Source organism: Lathyrus oleraceus, chromosome 7, assembly GCF_024323335.1.
Source record: "Lathyrus oleraceus cultivar Zhongwan6 chromosome 7, CAAS_Psat_ZW6_1.0, whole genome shotgun sequence".
Lineage (NCBI taxonomy): Eukaryota > Viridiplantae > Streptophyta > Magnoliopsida > Fabales > Fabaceae > Lathyrus > Lathyrus oleraceus.
The window spans coordinates 543510605-543530118 of NC_066585.1; the positions used below are offsets into that span (position 1 = coordinate 543510605).

The following is a 19514-nucleotide window of genomic DNA, read 5'->3' on the forward strand; positions in this document are numbered from 1 at the left end:
AATTAATAAAACTAATATTATTATGTTAATTATAATTAAAATAGTGGTTGAATAATAAATTAATAAATAAATATATGATAGTGAAAATATAATACTAAATATTATATTAGAACTAGGTACTTGACTTAGAGGCGATTAGTGAAGAATAACAGACTGATTTTTTTGAGTAAAAAGACAAAATCTGCCGGTAATGAAGAATATAGCAAGAGACTAAATTTTTACTTGAAATGTAATCTGTAATACTTTTTACCATCTTGTTTTCTAAACTTCAGTTCTATGAATATGGATCATCTCCAATGACCTGGGGAAAGTAAAATCTAGATAGACCCTTGAATATCAAAAATATGTAATGGTTTTTAATATGAAAAATAGGAGAGAATATAAATGGTAAATTTGATATTACATGAAAATTAACATGAAAGAATATTAGACAAACTCTAGTAATATTTAGTCAAATTAAAGTCAATAATTTATTAGTAAAAACACTGGCTTAACAAGCTGCTCTAAATGAAGAGTGAACCTAATAGGATACTTTTTACCCAACTTTATTTTCCATTAACAATAATGATACATGAAATATTATGGTGGAAAAAACAACAAAAAATCCCATATAATAAACAATGTATAGGAAATTAAGCAGTTACCAGATATGATAAAAATAATATAATGGGCTGACAGCAATATTATTATTCTCAGTCGTACATAAAGAAAAAATGGGCAAGAAATTGCTTCAGCCATTGATATATGGAACATAGCTGTAGAAGCCAAATCTGGAAAACCATTGACTTAAGCCACTTCACCAGTTTCAGTTGAAAACAAACAGCCAGAAATGACCTGGCTAGTCGGACACTCAGACTATATAAAAACAGCCTGGTGCTCTTTCTTTTTTCCTTTTTTCAATTAGTTTATGCTGGGGTTTATTTAATTGGCTACATCGCCGGATTTGCCAGTCCGAGCTTTATAAGTATGTTCTGGATTATCACGTAGACCTAGCTTAGAGATAACAAAACAATAGGAATCCCAATCGGTTCTTCTGAGGTATTTCAGCAACTTTTTCCTCTTTTGAACCATTGCTATCAGACCTTTCCGAGAATGCACATCCTAGAGCATCACAGAATGAAATTAATCAGAAGTGATAAAATAGTAATACTATGCCAGACTGTAGCTATGCAACCATATTTCCTCTTTGACTGGGGTATAACTCGAGGGACGGGTAATAGTTCATATGACATATTCATTGCACACTAGGATAAACATGTCAAATAGCATAAATCGCATTTAGGTAACCAAAACAAAGAACATGATATATAAATGTGAACACTATGCAAATACCAATTCAAAATTCTATCAAAGATCGTATTTTAGATTTTGCTAAAAGAAGAGAAGTCATAGCAACATTCAACATATTTGCACAGCACTAGGGATCAAATGGAATCACAGATTACATTGTCCACCATGTAAAACAAGTGATGAACCCAGAGAGTACGGAAAATTACAGCTTCCAGCAGCAGAATTAGAATGGGGCAATAGCTTATGTTAAATCTTCTGTGACATACAGTTCAATAGAAGGCACTATCAAATAAATCTCTAGAGCCAGACTAAATCCAGTCAAATTGCCTTTTCTATAAAAATACTAGCACAGGACAAAGTTCTAAACCAAATGGTGCAAAGCTCAATCTTGGTCATGCATTACACAACTGGTTTTTTTTTTTACAGTAAGGTGTAACAAAAGAAAGTGTTTGACGTTTTATTATGCCATAATGGCAGTTATAGCAGTTATGTTTTATTGTTGGTCAGCTGTGTTATTTATTTTTAGGAATAACAAATAGAGAAAGGAAAAAGGGAAGATGGTTATGGGGTAATTATTGAATGTTTCTGGTAGAGAGAAAGACCAAGCAATCTAGTTCTTGGAAGAGAGAGACCAAGACTGTGAAATTTTTGGGATGGGAATTGACTTGTAATAGTACATCATCTCTCTCCTAAGTTTATGTGTGATTTTTTATTCGCTATAGTTTGTGTAACTATGTTTCTGTTGATAACGTATTCTACCATCAAGAAAAGTATGTTTCTACAATTAAGTTGTATTTAGGTACTAGTTTCTAACAGAAAGTTACTCAAGAGTTGGTTGATCATAACTACAAAATCCACTCCTACCAAATAGAAGCACATCCAAATATCAGCAGCCAATAGTTCTTGGAAGAGAGAGACCAAGCAATCTAGTTCTTGGAAGAGAGAGACCAAGACTCTGAAATTTTTGGGATGGGAATTGACTTGTAATAGTACATCATCTCTCCCCTAAGTTTATGTGTGATTTTGCATTCGCTATAGTTTGTGTAACTATGTTTCTGTTGATAATGTATTCTACCATCAATAAAAGTATGTTTCTACAATTAAGTTGTATTTAGGTACTAGTTTCTAACAGAAAGTTACTCAAGAGTTGGTTGATTATAACTACAAAATCCACTCCTACCAAATAGAAGCATGTCCAAATATCGGCAGCCAATAGAAAATTTAAGTAACAAACTACGAAAAGTGGTAAAATAACAGCACTTACAAACCAGATTTAAAAGAAGCACATGACAAGTTCATAAACAAAGCAGAGTAACTGACACCATCAACGTTTGTGTCACCAATTAGTTGAACAGACAAATCTTCGATTAAGTATTCTAGCCATTGTATACAGCTACAAACACAATAATATATCTCAGATAAATAACAGAGAAGCAACTCACCTTTTTATGTAGAACTGATGATAGATGCTTAATCTTGGTTGTGAGTGTGGCAACTGTATAACATTGGTGGGTTAGTATTAGTTCAATAACAAGTTAGAATCATACTCGATCAGATCATGAAAGAAAATAAGTAAAGTAAAGCAAACCTATTCAGTTACATCCACTGTATTATCAAACACTACACAAATCAGTTAATGAAGAGTAGTTTCCTTTACCTTGAACACGAGCAGAGCCACAATCTGACTCGGACATCTTAAATTCATCTCTAACCTTCGTGAGTTGAATTTTCAACTTTTCAGCTGAGGACATGTTATCTGGATGAAAATACTGGATAAAACATAAATTGGCAATGTTAGGGCAACAAATTGATTAACACCATTAACAAAATAATAGTTGTTTAAATATAGACAGACATCAAAAACAAAACAACTCAGACATCAAGAGTTTCATTCAACAATATCAAGCAAACTACAATTCTCATGTACAGAATAGATCAATGCAATCAACAAACAGCAAGGGATTAGTCATTAACTTGATGAAGGACATCATCAGATGCTATCATAGCTTAAAATTAAAAAGATGAAAGCTTCAATTTATTGATGTTATAAACTACAATTCTCATGTACAGAATAGACCGACGCAATCAACAAACAGCAATGGATTTGACAAATGAACAATGTAGCTTCAGATGAAGGTTCACACATCAACAATCAACATTTCATTAAGGACAAGACAACAAATCAAAATTATAAATAAGATATACCAAATGAAACCATGCTTGCCTTTTCAACAAGATGCTCTTTAGGAGGCTTTGTCATGTAGGAAGGAGTCCCACCCATCATGGACAAAAAATCAACTCTCTGCACTGAAAAAATCATACCATTAGTTTTTTTTCATATATAAACACATCATAATAGTCTTAACACATGCCCACAATACCGCCACCAAGCAAGAGCTTAATGAAACAAGACTACCAATTATTAGAGTTTTGACCTAACTCATCATTACAAAAAATCAACTCTCTGCACTGAAAAAATCATACCATTAGTTTTTTTTCATATATAAACACATCATAATAGTCTTAACACATGCCCACAATACCGCCACCAAGCAAGAGCTTAATGAAACAAGACTACCAATTATTAGAGTTTTGACCTAACTCATTATTACAAAACCGGTTTGTAAGGTGAAATTGCCCTCACTTATAAGCACATGTTCAGGTCATATATTGTCTGATGTGAGACTCTTAACCCCCCCCCCCCACACACACACACACACAGAACTGAACATCTGGAGTGCAAAAATAAATGGTGGATGGTCCTATAACGGAAACCTGATAGCAGGTGGCCCACCTGATCTTAAATTAGGTTTTTGATGCCATATCAGAGTTTTGGCCTAACTCGTCTTTACAAAGCCGGTTTTTGTAGGGTTGAGTTAAGCTCAACCACATTTCTTAACACCATTTACATTCAATCCCACTACTGCAAAACCAAAGATGCAAAATGCAAATATATATATTCAGTTTCGTCAATTGCAGATAACAGAAAATAACAGTTCAAATTTTACTACATTGCAGTGTTATAGCCGCTACTTAACAACACTACTAAACTGTGTATTGCAAAACAAAAACAATAGAGGTTTGTTCAAATTCTATTGTGCTATAGTGCCACTATTTGACAATACTAGATATAATAATCCAAATGGTTTCCCTTCGCAGCAAGATGAAAGGACAAGCTTCTCTAATGTGACATCACCATCATATCATAACTAAGATGAATAATTGAAACATATCAAATCAACAATAACAAAAAAATGGTACTAACGTGAAGCTATCTTTGGCTTCTGAGCTTCTTTAGCTTTAATATGATTAACAGACTCTTTCAAAATGTTATACACATCTTTTTCACTGGAACTGGAATTAGCTTCACTTTCATCCATCTCCCTCACTTTCGTCAACCTCTCATTCAATTCAGCAATTGAAAACCATTCTTTTCCTTTCACTGGAGGTCTCAATTTCTTCAATTTCTCACCCAACTCATCATGCGAGTATATCCCAACAGAACCCAAATTCTTCAAACTCGCCGAAGGATCATTAGACTTAGCTAATCTTTCCCTAAACTCTTTTCCGAAAATCGAATCCGGCTTAGTACTAGTCCCACTGAACAACGGGGAGCTTGGAGAAGGCCTCCATCTCGAGGACGGTGTTGGATTCGTACCTTTGAGCTGCATTAAGCTTCCGCGAATAACTTCAATAGGCATAGCACCGCCTCTTCCGCCGGTGGCGGGTTTTGAAGTTTCCGAACCAGCATTTTCTCCGGAATCACCTGAACGATTTCTTATTTTGCTGTAAATATCCTGAAACGAGATTTGCTTCTTCTGAGAAGACGAAGATGGATCTTCGGGAAGTGGTGTGCGGAAACTCTGGATTTTGCTCATGATTTCGCCGGTGTATTCACTCTGTTGCGAATTGGGGGAAAAGAGACGGGAAGGTGGGTTCGAGGTTGGTTGTCGTTTGAGCGAGCTTCTGAGATCCCTTAAAGCGTCGACGAAGGAGTCGGAAGGAGGTTTGTTGCCATCGTCGCCGCCGTCGCCGCCGGCATTGGAGGTGGAGAAGAGGTGGTGGAGTGAAGGAGAGTTAGTGTGCGTGTGGGTCTTGAGTCTTGTTGTTTTGAGGCGGAGAAGGAGCGCCATGGCTGGTGGAGAAGAAGGGTAAGGAAAGGGGTTTATCAAAGATTAGGGTTTTTATTTACAGTTCATTCATCTCGAAGCGGCTTAGATAGTGTTCAAGTTTGAAGAAAAGAAAAACAATAAAATTTTAGAAATTTTGTTCAAAAATAAAATCAAATTTTGGAAATTTACAAAATAGGGTCAAAAGGTCTAGAAAGAAAACAAGAAAAAGTTTACCAAAAACCTCTAATAAATTTAGAGAATTCGAGGATCAGCATGCTATTATCATTTGGTTTGCTTTGATTATTTAAGATTTTAGATACTAATTTTGTGTTTTATAAAAGGTGATAATAAATTAAAGTTGTTTTTAAATAGAGATGTTCAAAATCAAATCAATTCAATGAAAAAAATTGTTAATCAAATTAAATTAAATAAAATATTATAAAAAATATATTTAATTCAGATGTTTTTGGATCATATTTTAATAAATTTGTGCGGTTTGATTCGGTTTATAGTTTGTATTTTGCAAAATCGTACTAAATGAATTGTTATAGGTTAATATATTTGATATAGTTTGTATTGAGCATTATTTTAGATGATGTCTCATGTCTACTTCACTTGCCCATCAGGGGTATCTTCTAGAGTCCTCAGGATATGACTGAAGAGATAGTTGTTGAACTTGTTGTTGACTACCTAGAAGTGTCACAAGGTCAGGCACAGTCACATGTTCGTAGCTGCAGGGGGTCATATTACAAGTTGGAGTGGTTATATGATTTATTCGTACAGCATAAAGTTGTTTCCAGCTGGACATATGCGACCAGAGCATATCTATTGATGTTGGTGGGTTCCACCATATTTGCTGATAAGACCTTTAAACTTGTAGAGGCACGATACCTCCTTCTATTTACGGACTTGGATAGATGTTCAGGATATAGTTGGGGAGCAGCTGCACTAGTTACCCTCTACAAATATCTTGGAGATGCGTCCATGTACAGTTGCAAACAGCTCGGTGGATATCCTACTCTCCTACAAGTATATAATTTAATTTTGTTTATTAAGTGTTGGATTCATTTTATAAAATATGTTAACTTAATTTATTTTATTTATTATGTTTGTATTTTGTAACAGTGCTGGATTCACGAGTACTTTCCAACTGTTGGAAAAAGAGGGGAGAATTGGAAACCTGCTGATAATTGTGGTCTTCCCCGAGCGATGAGATGGTCATATAGGCAAGGAGTCCTGAAGGTTGATGATTTACGACCTATTTTGGACGAGTTGACACCTGTCGACGTCATATGGCGTCAATTTGAGGATCATAGAGCATGGCGTTTATTTGATGAGGGGTGAAACAGTTGTTCCATACATGCCTGACAGATGTTTACGTCAGTTCAGGTATAGGCAGTATGTTCCATCCCCACCTCTGGATTGTATGATGGCGACGAATATTGATGTTGATTGGATCAGTTACCATCAGAGTGTTATCGCTGTGATCGGTCCATCTACCGTGGCCACCACTCCATCTGATGTAGAATATGGTTATCTGGAGTGGTATTATTGTGTTTCCCATCCACGGTTGGTCCCTCCCCATCGTGACGATCCTAAAGAGGTACCATTTCCTATATATGACGCAGGGTCATCTGATCCTGATTGGGCTCGTGTATCTACATTGATTCATCGCTATCTGAGACAGGTTAATGCCGAAGAGGAAGATCCACAGTTTGCTGATTTATTTGAAGCTTTGCATATTTCTCATTCACATTGATTTATGTATTAGCTGTTAGAACTGAATATAATAGACATAATATAAAATTCATGTTTTTATTACATATTTATGTTTTGAGTACATATTCATGCTAATACAGGTGTAAGTAATTGCCAATGTTGCATACGTCCTGCAAATCCTAACATCCAAGTAGTTGTTGTATGAGACCGAAATTTCTTCCAATCTAATGTGACCGGTGGCAATGGAAACCCCTATTTCATGTTAACCTGATAAAGTAAAATAATTAAAATATTATGTCATATAACATAAAATATTAACTGAAATAATGTAGTGAAATAGTTAAAATATTTAGGCATATAAATACGTACCTGAACCCAATGATTGTGGTTAACAAAACCAATGCAATAAATAGAGACATTTGGTGAATGTGAACTTGTCATCGAAAAGAAAGTCATGCACGAATTGCTTAAACAGACAAGTACAACATTATAGCGATTCGCTATCAAGTAACCCATATCTGGTAGACTCAATCATTTTTCAGGTGGCTGTGAACCAAAGGATTCTATCATCAAAGATCTAAGAGAATAGAGAAAGAGGAAAATGATTTTTATTTTCCATTCTCCCTTCTCAACCAACAACCAAACACATTTTCTTCCTCTCTACGAAAACCCTAAAGCCGCCACCCTCGGTCTTGTCACTTTTTTCTGACCAATACCACCTTCAAGCGAAAAACAAAATTCATATTCTTGATCCTTATCTCATGGGCTCTCTCATGAACTGACAGTTTTATTATTTTGAGTAATCTCGTTGTCAAAAGAAAACGAGTAGAGAAAAAAGGATTATTTTGAACTCTCATTCTTCTTCTTTTGGATTGAACTGAATAGTTTGGAGTCGTCAATGCCACGTCGGGAAATTGTCACCAGTGTACCAGATTTTCTCAGACCGTCGAGAGCGCCATCTCCTCCAAGGGTGAGTATTCTTTTCCCTAATCAGTCACTTTTACTCCTAATTCAAAAATCCTTAAACTCTGTTGAAAATCCTAAACTTTGCATTCCTTTTCAAAACCGAATTTGGTCGTGTTTTGCAATGTCTTAACTTATCTATAATTTCAATTTGAAACAACTTTAACCCTCAAAAATCTTGATTTCTCTTTTGTTAACTTGATCTAACTCGGATTTTTGGAAAATAGGGATATTGGTTTTAGCTTGGATTGAAACCTCCAACTTTCACTTTCTCGAAATATGAATTTGTGGCTTGTTTTGATAAAGCTTTGTTTCAACTATTTGGTCAAGTTATACTTTGTTTGTTCTTGAGTAAGAAAATATCAGGCTCCAGTTATGATTTTGTTATACCCTAAAATTTGCCCTACCTATTTTTGTTTTATATGCCTTATGATCTCCAATTCATTTGCATGGTCCTCTCAACATTCATTTAGAAATCATTCATTTGCATAAGGTAACATCATTAGTTCAATAGGTTCATGATTTCCACTGGATGCCTCAATACTTGAATATGGATAATTTGACCAGATGATTTACTGGTTCTCAATATGGTACAAGATGTTGAATCATGCAAAAAAATGCCATTAATATTCATGAACTAGGGTTTCTTGTTGTGTGCACTTGTGGAGCAAGCTTTTCGACTATTATGTTATAATTGACTTTTTGAAGTTATTTGTAAAAAGATTTTAGTCTTAAATGAACAATGAAAATAAAATGAATGTGAATGAATATCAACAATGATCAAGGTCTTGATGTCCAGAGTCTTCAGAGTCTTGAATGTGAAACTTTGATTTGAGATCCGGTGCAAGGAAAGTGCATAGGTCTAACCCAATCAAGTGATCAAGAGACTTATGATCACTTGACAAGATAGAGGAAGCAAGCAAATGTTCAAGGCAAAAAAAACATGGAATTAAAAAAAGAAAATAACCAAAAATCATCCTAATCTCTAACGTGTCATTAATAAATTTAAAAGTGGAATTAAATTCTACCTAAAATGAATTACATTAAAATGTGAACCTAAACATTTTTTTATGTGTATTTCAATTAATATTTTCATGAGTTAAAAAGTGATAAAAGAATTAAAGAAACAAAAGAAGTTAATCAAGAAAAAGTTTCATTTTGCAGGGGGTGAAGGGGCCAGAGGGCGTGTGTCCTAAAGCAATGTTGTCTATTGTTATTACTTAGACTAAGGGTGTGCTAGTGGTTTAGTGGCGCTATTAGAAAATCTCCACGGGCCTATGGCATTTGAGGCCTGCACATGAAATGCAATGCAAAAGGGGAGAGTGGAAAGTATCAACACAATTCATTTCACACTTCATGTTGTCTTAACTTATCTCTCTCCAAAAAATGCTCCCCTTCATCGTCGTTTGCTCCGCTGCGCCAGAGGCGGTGCAGTTGGTCCCAACAACCATTAACAGACACCAAAATCATCCTCTCTATGTCCTCTCCCTCAATATTGTATTCGTTTCATAAAAAAAAATCACTAAAGTTCTCAAAGTCAAACCAAAATCCAAGAAGCATAGTTTGTGAAATGTAAAATTAAATGGTGGAGGAGCACTAATCTGAACTCAAACCTTAAGGGTTTGGTTCAGAGCTTCAGATGCTACATTATGGTAACCATTTCGACGCGAATGGAGGAGGAGCTTACCTACAGGGCAGAGATTGTCCATGGAGTTTGTAGGAATTAAAGAAGATGGAGCTGAAAAGGGGAAGAAGACCAGACACCAGGTAACTACTTGAACCTGCAACTTTTCTTGCACAAAATTCTTCTTCTTCTGCTTGAGATCTAGTCCATAGGTTGTAAGTATTGTTGTTGTTGTTGATTGCGTGTGTCAGAGTGTAGAGAAGTGGATATGAGTGGATAAAATGATCAAGTTACCACAAGCTTCAAGGAGAAGCTTGCTCAACAATGGTGAAAAGAGCTTTGTAGAGTGGTGAGGTGATTGGAGAGAAATGGCGATGAAAGTGAATTCTGAAGAAAATGATTTAAGGTTTAAGGAGATTTAAGAGAGAATGTAGTTATATAGAGGGATTAGTGTAACTTCTTCGGGCAATTTTCTGGGCAATTCAGTTGGAAGTTAGGGCATTGTTAGTGTCAAGTGATTCAAGGAATTAGTTGGTTATGATTGCTAAATCTGTGAGTTTGGCTGTTAGAGGTGGATTGAATTGGAAGTTAGTTTAGTCTAGTGAAAATAGTTAGCTTTATTATTGATTAATTTAAGTTGGTTTGTTAGTAACTAGTAGAATATGTGTAAGCTGTTATGTTAGTAGGTTAGTGTTTGAATGTTAGGACAATCAGTTTTGAAATTCTGTTTTGGTGAGTTAGTTTGGATTAGTAATTGGAAGGTTAGTTGTTAGGAGATTGAAAATTACTTGTTAGGCTTGAATGTGTGTATATGCATGAATGTGTAATTGTCATGGCTATGATTGTACGAGTTCTAATTGTGCATTGTTGGTGCGATTTTGCAGGGATGGTAGGATGAGCAAGACTTTGGCATGGTATTTTGGTCATGAAGATATGAATCAACATCAAGAATTATGAAGAACCTGAAGGTTTTAAGGACTCACAAAAAGGGGATGGCATGTGAATGAATAAGAAGTAGGATAAGACTTAGGATAGATAGGTGACTTTGGTCAACTATTTGATCAAAAAATCAACATTTGACCAAAAGTCAACTCTAGGTCCAAATATGTAATTTTTGTGTAATTTGATTCTTGACTTTGTGTAATAACATTGGATGGACCCCTTGAAATGAATGATAACTTGTTTCTAAAGAAAATGTAATTTCCCTCCAAGATTCAAAAAATTTAAAATAAGAGCTTCTTAAATATGAACTTGACCTTGAATGAAATTGAATTGCATATGACCACTTGAATGAAATACCCTTAAAAAGACCTTCAAATTCAACTGTTCCATGATGTAAATAATATGATCAAAGATCAAAGACCAAGATTTAGGATGTCAAAGCCTTAGGCCCAAGAGAATGACCAACCAAAAATGTTGAGACTATAACCAACAATCAAAGATGTATAATGAACCAATCTTGAAAACTCTAATCCAATGTCTTTTTCTTAAATAAGAGACCTTTGAATCAAATGTTTGTTATTTGAAAAATGCAACTATAAATGAATGTCTTATAATGGATGATTAGGACATGTGAATATGCAGATGCAATGAGCCATGAACTAGATGAAGTGAAAAAAGTAGGGCAAATTTTGGGGTATGACATGTATTCGCCACCTTCATCTGTTCACAAAACTTTGATCTTCTTTTCATTCTAGTTTTAGACAAGCATTTTGAATTTCTTAAAGATTGAAAATACTTTGTCTTTCCGCCTGATCACATAGATCCAAAGATTTTGACTATACTCATCGACAAATGAGATAAAGTGTTTGTTTTCACCAATGATATGATCCTCAAATGGGCTATATACATCCGAATGTACTATTTCTAGTATGCACGATGATCTCATTGACATAGTCGAAACAAAAGACTTTCTTGATTGCTTCCCTACTAGGAAACTGTCATAGAGTTTGTCGGGCCTCACAAGACTTAGTATACCATTTACCATATCTTTACTAATCATTTAATTGAGTGACCTAAAGTTCAAATGGTCAAACCTCAAATGCCGTAGCCAGCTATGCTTATGGTCGACAACTGCTTTTAGATAATGCACCTCATTCGAACTGATCATGGTCTGAAATGTCTTATTCTTCTACAAATGAGTTTTTAAGACCAAATTATTTTGGGTGTCGAACATATATAACGCTCCATTTTTCATAACCATTGAGAAACCTTTTTCGACTAGTTGTCAAACACTTAGCAGATTGCACTTCATTCTATGTACATAGAGTACATCTTTGATCATAGCTTTTGCTATATTATGCCTTTGAATAACTATATTACCAGCACACCTGCTTACAACGAGCTACTATTTGCAAGCCCAACCTTGCTCTAATTCGACTCTTCGAAATATAATAACCACACTCTTCGACCAATCATATGATTCAAGCAGCTTGTGTCGAGGAACCAGATTTTGGATTCAACACGCTCATATGTGATTACAACCATAAGTATCATACCTTAAGAATCATTTAAATCTTGAAGTGTAAGGTTTTCTCCTTCATCATCACTGCCTTTTGTCACTCCCTTGTCTTTACTATACCAATAATTCTTGGTCAAGTGATCCCATTTTTCACAGTTATAGCACTATACATTTTTTCTCCTTTTGTTTGTCTTTCTAATATAAGGTCATTCTCCTCTTTTCAAGGATTTAGAAGCCTTATCATCAACCTTATGTTTTTGAAGGTTCACCAAAGACTTCTTGCTCTGATTCTTGTCTGATTTTCCCTTAAACTTGTTGGAACCACCATGCTTCTTTCATGTTTGGGCTTAACGTGCTTGTATCAAATGTTAAACCCCTTTCTTCTCGACAATTCTTAACTCATGTGCCTCCAACGAACCAACCAAATCTTCCAATTTTAAGGTTTCAAGATTGTTAGATTCTTGAATGGCTACAATAAGATGATCAAAGTGAGAGGTAAATATATGCATTACCTTCTCAAATATCATCTTATCAGTTAGGACTTCACCACAATCTTTCAAGAGATGAATAAGATTCTGCACCTTCGAGACATAACGTCCAATCTTTTCATCTTCTCTCATATGCAGTAACTCATAATGCCTCCATAGTGTATGCAACTTAAAATTTTAACCTTCTCACCACCTTCATAATACTTGACAAGAATATCCCATGCCTCATTCACCGATTCAACATGAGAAATCCGATCAAAATTAGTTGCATCTACTACATATTGAATACAAAACACAACCTTGCAATCTTTTGTTCTTGACATCCTATTGAATGATTTTCCGAGCATCGTTTGCATTGTTAGCAAGCTTAGGAACGCCATTAGTAACAACTTATAAGGTTTCATGAAAACCAAGCAATGAATGCATTTATTTTTCATATCAGATCCAATTTTTGGCATCAAGAATTGAAAGAGAATTGAGAATCTCATTGCTACCATTCATATTTGTAGCAAATAAGATTCACGGTCCCTGGAAACACGACCACCGACGTGCAGTTTTTGAGTTCACGATTAAGAAAAACGAACCAGAATCTCTAGATACCAACTTGTTAGTGTTGATGCACTTGGGTGAGGAAGGAATGTGTGTGTGTGTGTCTGTGAGAGAGAGAGAGAGAGAAGTAATTATATTAAAAAATATTATTATTGTATTACACTATGCACATGTATATATACAAGTTGGTTACTTGTAACCCAAGTAACTATCACAAACTATATAACTAACTAACTTGAATTATATCACAACACTACCATCTACCGATAAATGAAGGTTGGTTTTCTACTAAAGGAAATTCAAACAATTTGAGAACTTTTCATCATTAGATGCTTTATGATCTACCCCGATTGGTGTAAATGGAAATTTCTCATGGTCAAACTTGGAAACGATGTGGTATTTAATACTACCTCCGAACCGATATATAAGAAAAAATTGATTTTATAAATTCATTGAAATTAATGTATGTTATATCGTTCGGATACATTGATTATTCAATAAACTTAAAAATAATTTTTTTTCTAATAAATAGAACCGAAAGAAATATATATAACCATGCTGTTCTGAGTTGACACGAGGTTTTCCTAAGTCTTTAGAATTTTGGCTATAATGCTCATTTTTTGTACTTTTTATTTTTTTCTAATATATATTTTGATTTAAAAAATCATAATATATATATATATATATATATATATATATATATATATATATATATATATATATATATATATATATATATATATATATATATATATATATATATATATTCAATTTTAAAAAATAATTAAAAAACATACAAACTACATTTAAATAAAATAAAAAATATCTACATAAACGTACGTTTGACGAAAAACATGATAACATATTCTTAATGCTCACTTCATTTTTAAATAAGTGAGGAAGTTGACCAATTCATAAAGATTAGAAAACATATGAATAAATGAGAAAAGACTATGTGGATCTTAAACTATGATCTATTTATAAAAATAATTTATTCAAAAATAAATGACTTCTTTTAATTTTTAATACAAACTTATTTATTTATTGTCAATTCATTGTACCTGACGTTAATATCACCTGCATCAACCTCAATTCAATATCTTCTATTTTTAAAAGATACTAATACAAGATAACAGTGTTTTAATAAATTAGTACTCCCTCTCGTTCATTAATACAATTTTCTAGATCTTTGAGAATTGATCAACTAGATTTTTTTTTTTAAAAATAGAGGGAGTAGCTTTTTATTTTTGTGTGTGTGACTAAAATACATTATTATCATATAATGGTATATCAACTTTTACTACAAATTTAAAGTGTAAAATATTAATTTTAAAGTGATTCAAATAATATTAATTAAATTGTATAATTCAAAAATACAACTAATGTTATATTAAAAATTAAAATAATTTGATTGTTGCAAAACAAGCTTTTGTAAATACATTAGACTTTTAGGAAATAGTGAATTTTCCCCTGTGATTACGTACTCTCGTATCATAGAATTCTGTTGAACATGTCAAGTTTTTATATTAAATTGTGTTAAAAAATAATTTATTTTATTTTATTCATAAAATATTTGTATTGAATAAAATTCTAAAATATTAAAGTAAATTTTAATTATACAAAAAATTCTTACTTTGAATATTGACAAAGTCAATATTAAAACCAAAAAGAAAATATTTAATACAACTTCAATTTTATTTTACTTCTCACAAAAACTGTACAAAAACATACAAAAACTATCACTTCATCTTGATCAATTTCCACATTTTTTATCGTTGTAGTTTTAATATTTTATTTGTGAAACAATGAATGAGAGAATACCATTTTTATCAACCTTTACTATACTATAATTGTAAAGTGAATAATATTAAAAATAAGGGTAATTTAAGTAATAATATATTAAAAATCAAAACGTATAATTAAAAAAATAAAATTAATAGGAGTATTATGTTAACATTAAAACGAATTAATTATTTTGAGACAAACATGTCAATTATTATTGACAAGTGGAGTATTTTATTTTTTACTATTATTTTCTTACTATAGAATTTTGTTGAACACATGTTCGTTATTTAATGCGAAGTTATTTATTTGTATATTCAATTACCTAAAATAAATTTAAATTTAAACCTATTATGTATATGAGATATATCAATATGGAATAAAATTCTAAATATCAAACTTTTTTTTTAATTTTACAAATATTCTTACTTTAAATTTTGATATGTTTTTTTAATTAAAAAAAGTTAATATTAGAACATAAAAACTCAATATAGTCTCGTTTTTATTTTATTTCTTACAAAAACAATAAATAAAAATATAAAAAATTAGAAATTCTTCTTTATCAATTTCCATATTTATTTAAAGTTAAACTATTTTAATACAACATATAAAGTTATACGACCTCTTAATGTGTATCACAAACGATATAGGAAATGTTTAATCTAACCGTATTCATCAACTCAGTTTAATCATCCATTCTACACGCAGTCTAACAATGACATACTTTTGCATATTTTGGTCGTCTCTCATCTCTAATCCAATTTTAAAACCAAAAACTATTCCATCGATGCAAGTCTCCAAATAAAAATTGTTTGCTCAAGCACTCAATGGAGGGTAAGACATTCCAACATTGTAGTTGCCTCAACCAATATTAAAAGGGGATCGCCATTCAATAACCATACCAAATGAGGAATATTAGACATGTGTTATATTTGTGCAAGTTTAACCTTCATGGAAGAATTCTTTGGCCAAAATGTTCAACATCTTTGTTAATTATAAGTCTACACTTCAAGCTCTATATTTTGTGGAAAGATTTAGGGAGATATGATGTCATTTTGCTGGACAAGGATTTATTAGAATTCACCTACACCTCCATCGAGGATGTTAAATAGGGTGCGCTTAAGGTGCCTGGAACCTAACTCTAGGATGTTAAAGCTCTTTCCTCGGTCCAAAATACTTCACAACATGTTTGCAAAAAAACAATACTACTCAAGTTTAGGTGAGGTTTTATGGCCTTGCTTAAGAATATTGGCGCACCATGATTTTGTTTGCAATCACGAATAATATAGGTACACCAATTTGTTATGGTCTAGCATCCACCAAGCCCATGATAGAGAAAACTTTTCGTCATCTCGATAGAAAGGTTAAGGTACCTACAAAAACTTACAAAAACTTTTATGGAAAAAATCAAACCAGATAACCTAAGCAAAAATGAAGAGGTCACAATTATGTCCAGAGGAAAAAAATCAATTGAAAGTCCTTGAATCAAGTAAAAAATTGGCAACGACCCTTGTACTAGTTCCAGTTATGGAATCCTTAGACCATGTGATGATCTCACCTATAGTGAAGGAAAACCTGAACACACCACCACTTGTAGTGGAAGAAAAAGTTATAAGATTTGATGAATCATAATTTTGTTTTATCCGCTCAATCTAATGAGTAGCAAAACCACATAAAAATTGTATAGAAATGCTACACTTTGATAAGGACAAGATTTTCTTAGAGTTATCTTAGACAAATTTAGCTGAGTTGGAGGAAACTGATAACTTATCTGCTGAGGATGCTAACAAAGAAGAATATTATATTAAATTTAAATTGCCCTTTAAATATCTAAAAGAAATAAATTTAGACAAAAGGCAAGGTCAAGAAGTGTGTATGAAACCAGATTAAGAGCTGATGCCTCTAAACCTTCATCATAAAGTGTTTTTTTAATGCTTGAGGATTGACCAATGTTCCAACAAGATTGACACTAAAGTCTCTTATTTCTATCCATAAACTTGATTTTTTTTTCTTTGTAGTAGAACCATGGATGAATTTTAGAAATTTCCCTTAAAGTTTCCTTGATTTTTTTTTGCCTAAATTATTTTCTATGAACTCTAGACCCGATTTGTCTTCAAACTTGTGGTGTTTTTGTTACAAGCTTTTTGATCCCAATCCTACCTCTATCTCTTACCAAATTGTGTCTCTAAGGGTGAATTATAACTCATTTCATTTTTATTTGATAGCCGTTTATGCTTCTATTCACCACTAAAAAAGAAGATTGATTTTGAATGACCTCTCTTCTTTTCAGAGCAGTAACATAATGTCCAACACTCCTAACAATTTTATCATTGTTGAGTTTTCCAATCGGTTAGATTCAAATAACTTAGTTGATCTTCATACCAAACGTGCTTTACACACAAGTATGATTTAATCCAATTTTAATGTTAATACCATGATTATCCCCAAAATTATTGATGTTGATGAAATGAATATATTTAGGCCAATTGCTATGGCCAACTTTAAGTTCAAAATTACCTAAAATATTTCTTCAGAGAGACTGACTCAAGTTAATGGGTAGCAAGACTAATCTAACCTTCAAAAATTTCATGGAAGAATTTGTCATTCTCAAGGCACTAAATACTCAAATTCATCCTTCAAAGGCCCAAATAATTAAAGTAATATGAAACCCACCTTGCATAGGGTGGACTAAGTAAAATGTTGATAGGAGTTACTCTTCCAACCCTCCTCTGTGGGTTGTGGAGGTATCTTCATAGATAATAATGATATATTTTTGTTAGATTTTGTCGAACCTTTGTAGTGGGAGAATTATCTATTATTTGAATTTTGTGGTGTTTTAAGGGTAATAAAAATTTCAAAGTACAAGGGTGGTATAGACTTTGGGTGAAAACAAATTCTATCCTAGTTGTTAAGGCTTTTGCAAATACCAACTCTGGTTTGGTGAGTTGACAACTTAGAAATAGATGACATATTTGCTCGAGAAGTTATCAAAGAAGTTATCAAAGCCAAAAGATGACAATTAGGATTTGTCTTTAATAATGTGATTTTGATGATGACAACTTAAAATAGATTTTGATGACAATTTGAAGATGCATTTCTTGAGTCAAGTAAGTATGACAAGAGGTTAAAGATGCAAGCAGAAGATTTGTGACTTGGTAATCACTGTAAACATCCTCTAATGATGGAATTTAACCTGAAGATATCTCAAGTCTTATCTCAAAGAAGATACAATAAAGTTCTTATATATTGACTTATTTGAAAAGTCTTGAAACTTCAAAGTGTGAAAGAGAGGAAACGTAAAAGCTTTCCCAATTACGTTCGAGTGAATCTTATTTTATAAAAACATAAAGGAATTCTTGTAAAGTAACACAACTAATTCAACACATTTACAAACCTATTTAAAGTCCTTATTTATCAAAGTAAACAAACCAAAATCCTTCTATAACGTATCCACTTGAATCATGATTTGTCAGAAAATTTTGAACTAAATTTTCAATTGACCAATCGATTGGATCCTTTACCCAATTAAATTAATTTGGTAGGTGGAAACGCAATCCTCAAACAATTATGACAACATTTTAATGTTGGACAATATATCTCTATCCATTCTTTATTTTTTGAGTATTTGTAATCGATACATTTTGGACTTCTAATTCGTCGAAAAGCCAATCGATTAACACATTAATTTTTTATTTATATAATAATATATATTTTTTTAAATATGTATAAAATAAATATATTAAATTCAGTAATATTTTTTAATATAGATGAAATAAAAGGGTAAGAAATGCTTATGTAAAAAGAGACATTAAGCGATATATATATATATATATATATATATATATATATATATATATATAATATATATATATATATATATATATATATATATATATATATATATATATATATATATATATATATATATATTATATATATATATATATATATATATATATATATATATATATATATAAAACAAATATTTACATCCCTTATTCTTTTAGAATATATGATTATGACAAAACAATTATATCAAATTTAATTGTATTTTGAAAATGCTAAAATTTATTAATTCTATTTAAATATAGATTCATTTTGATTTTTTTTTAAACCCTATGCATTGACCGACTTTACATACCTAATAGACACTATATTCGAAACAAATGAAAGATATCGAAAATATATAAAAATCTTCTTACTACATTCTCTAGTCCAATATCGAATTACAAAAATTAAAAAAGTTGTATGAATAAAAGAAAATGACATTTTTATTAAAATACTATTTTCACTTTTATTATAAAATAAATAAGTGATTTAAATAATATTAATTAATGATATAATTAGAAAATATTTGATTAATATTGCATTCTTAAAATAAACACTAAAAAATTAGAGATTATGAATTCATTCTCAAACAAGCTAGAAAAATAATACCAGTGCAACGATCATAACAAATTAATTATTTTAACTCATATTTTTTTACAAATAAAAAATTATTTTAGAATGGAAAAAGTATTTTATTT

The 19514-nt window shown here is 32.0% G+C and overlaps 1 protein-coding gene across 1 annotated transcript; it reads right to left on the reverse strand.

Annotated features, from left to right (window-relative positions):
• Positions 1-623: 623 nt before the first annotated feature.
• Positions 624-5571, reverse strand: LOC127105375 (uncharacterized). The gene is made up of 5 exons (XM_051042552.1): positions 4556-5571; positions 3515-3597; positions 2948-3059; positions 2733-2785; positions 624-1101 (listed from the first exon to the last, which is right to left on the reverse strand). Exons 1-5 carry the CDS (start codon positions 5421-5423, stop codon positions 922-924), a joined length of 1296 nt encoding a protein of 431 aa, XP_050898509.1. The 5' UTR covers positions 5424-5571; the 3' UTR covers positions 624-921.
• Positions 5572-19514: the final 13943 nt, after the last annotated feature.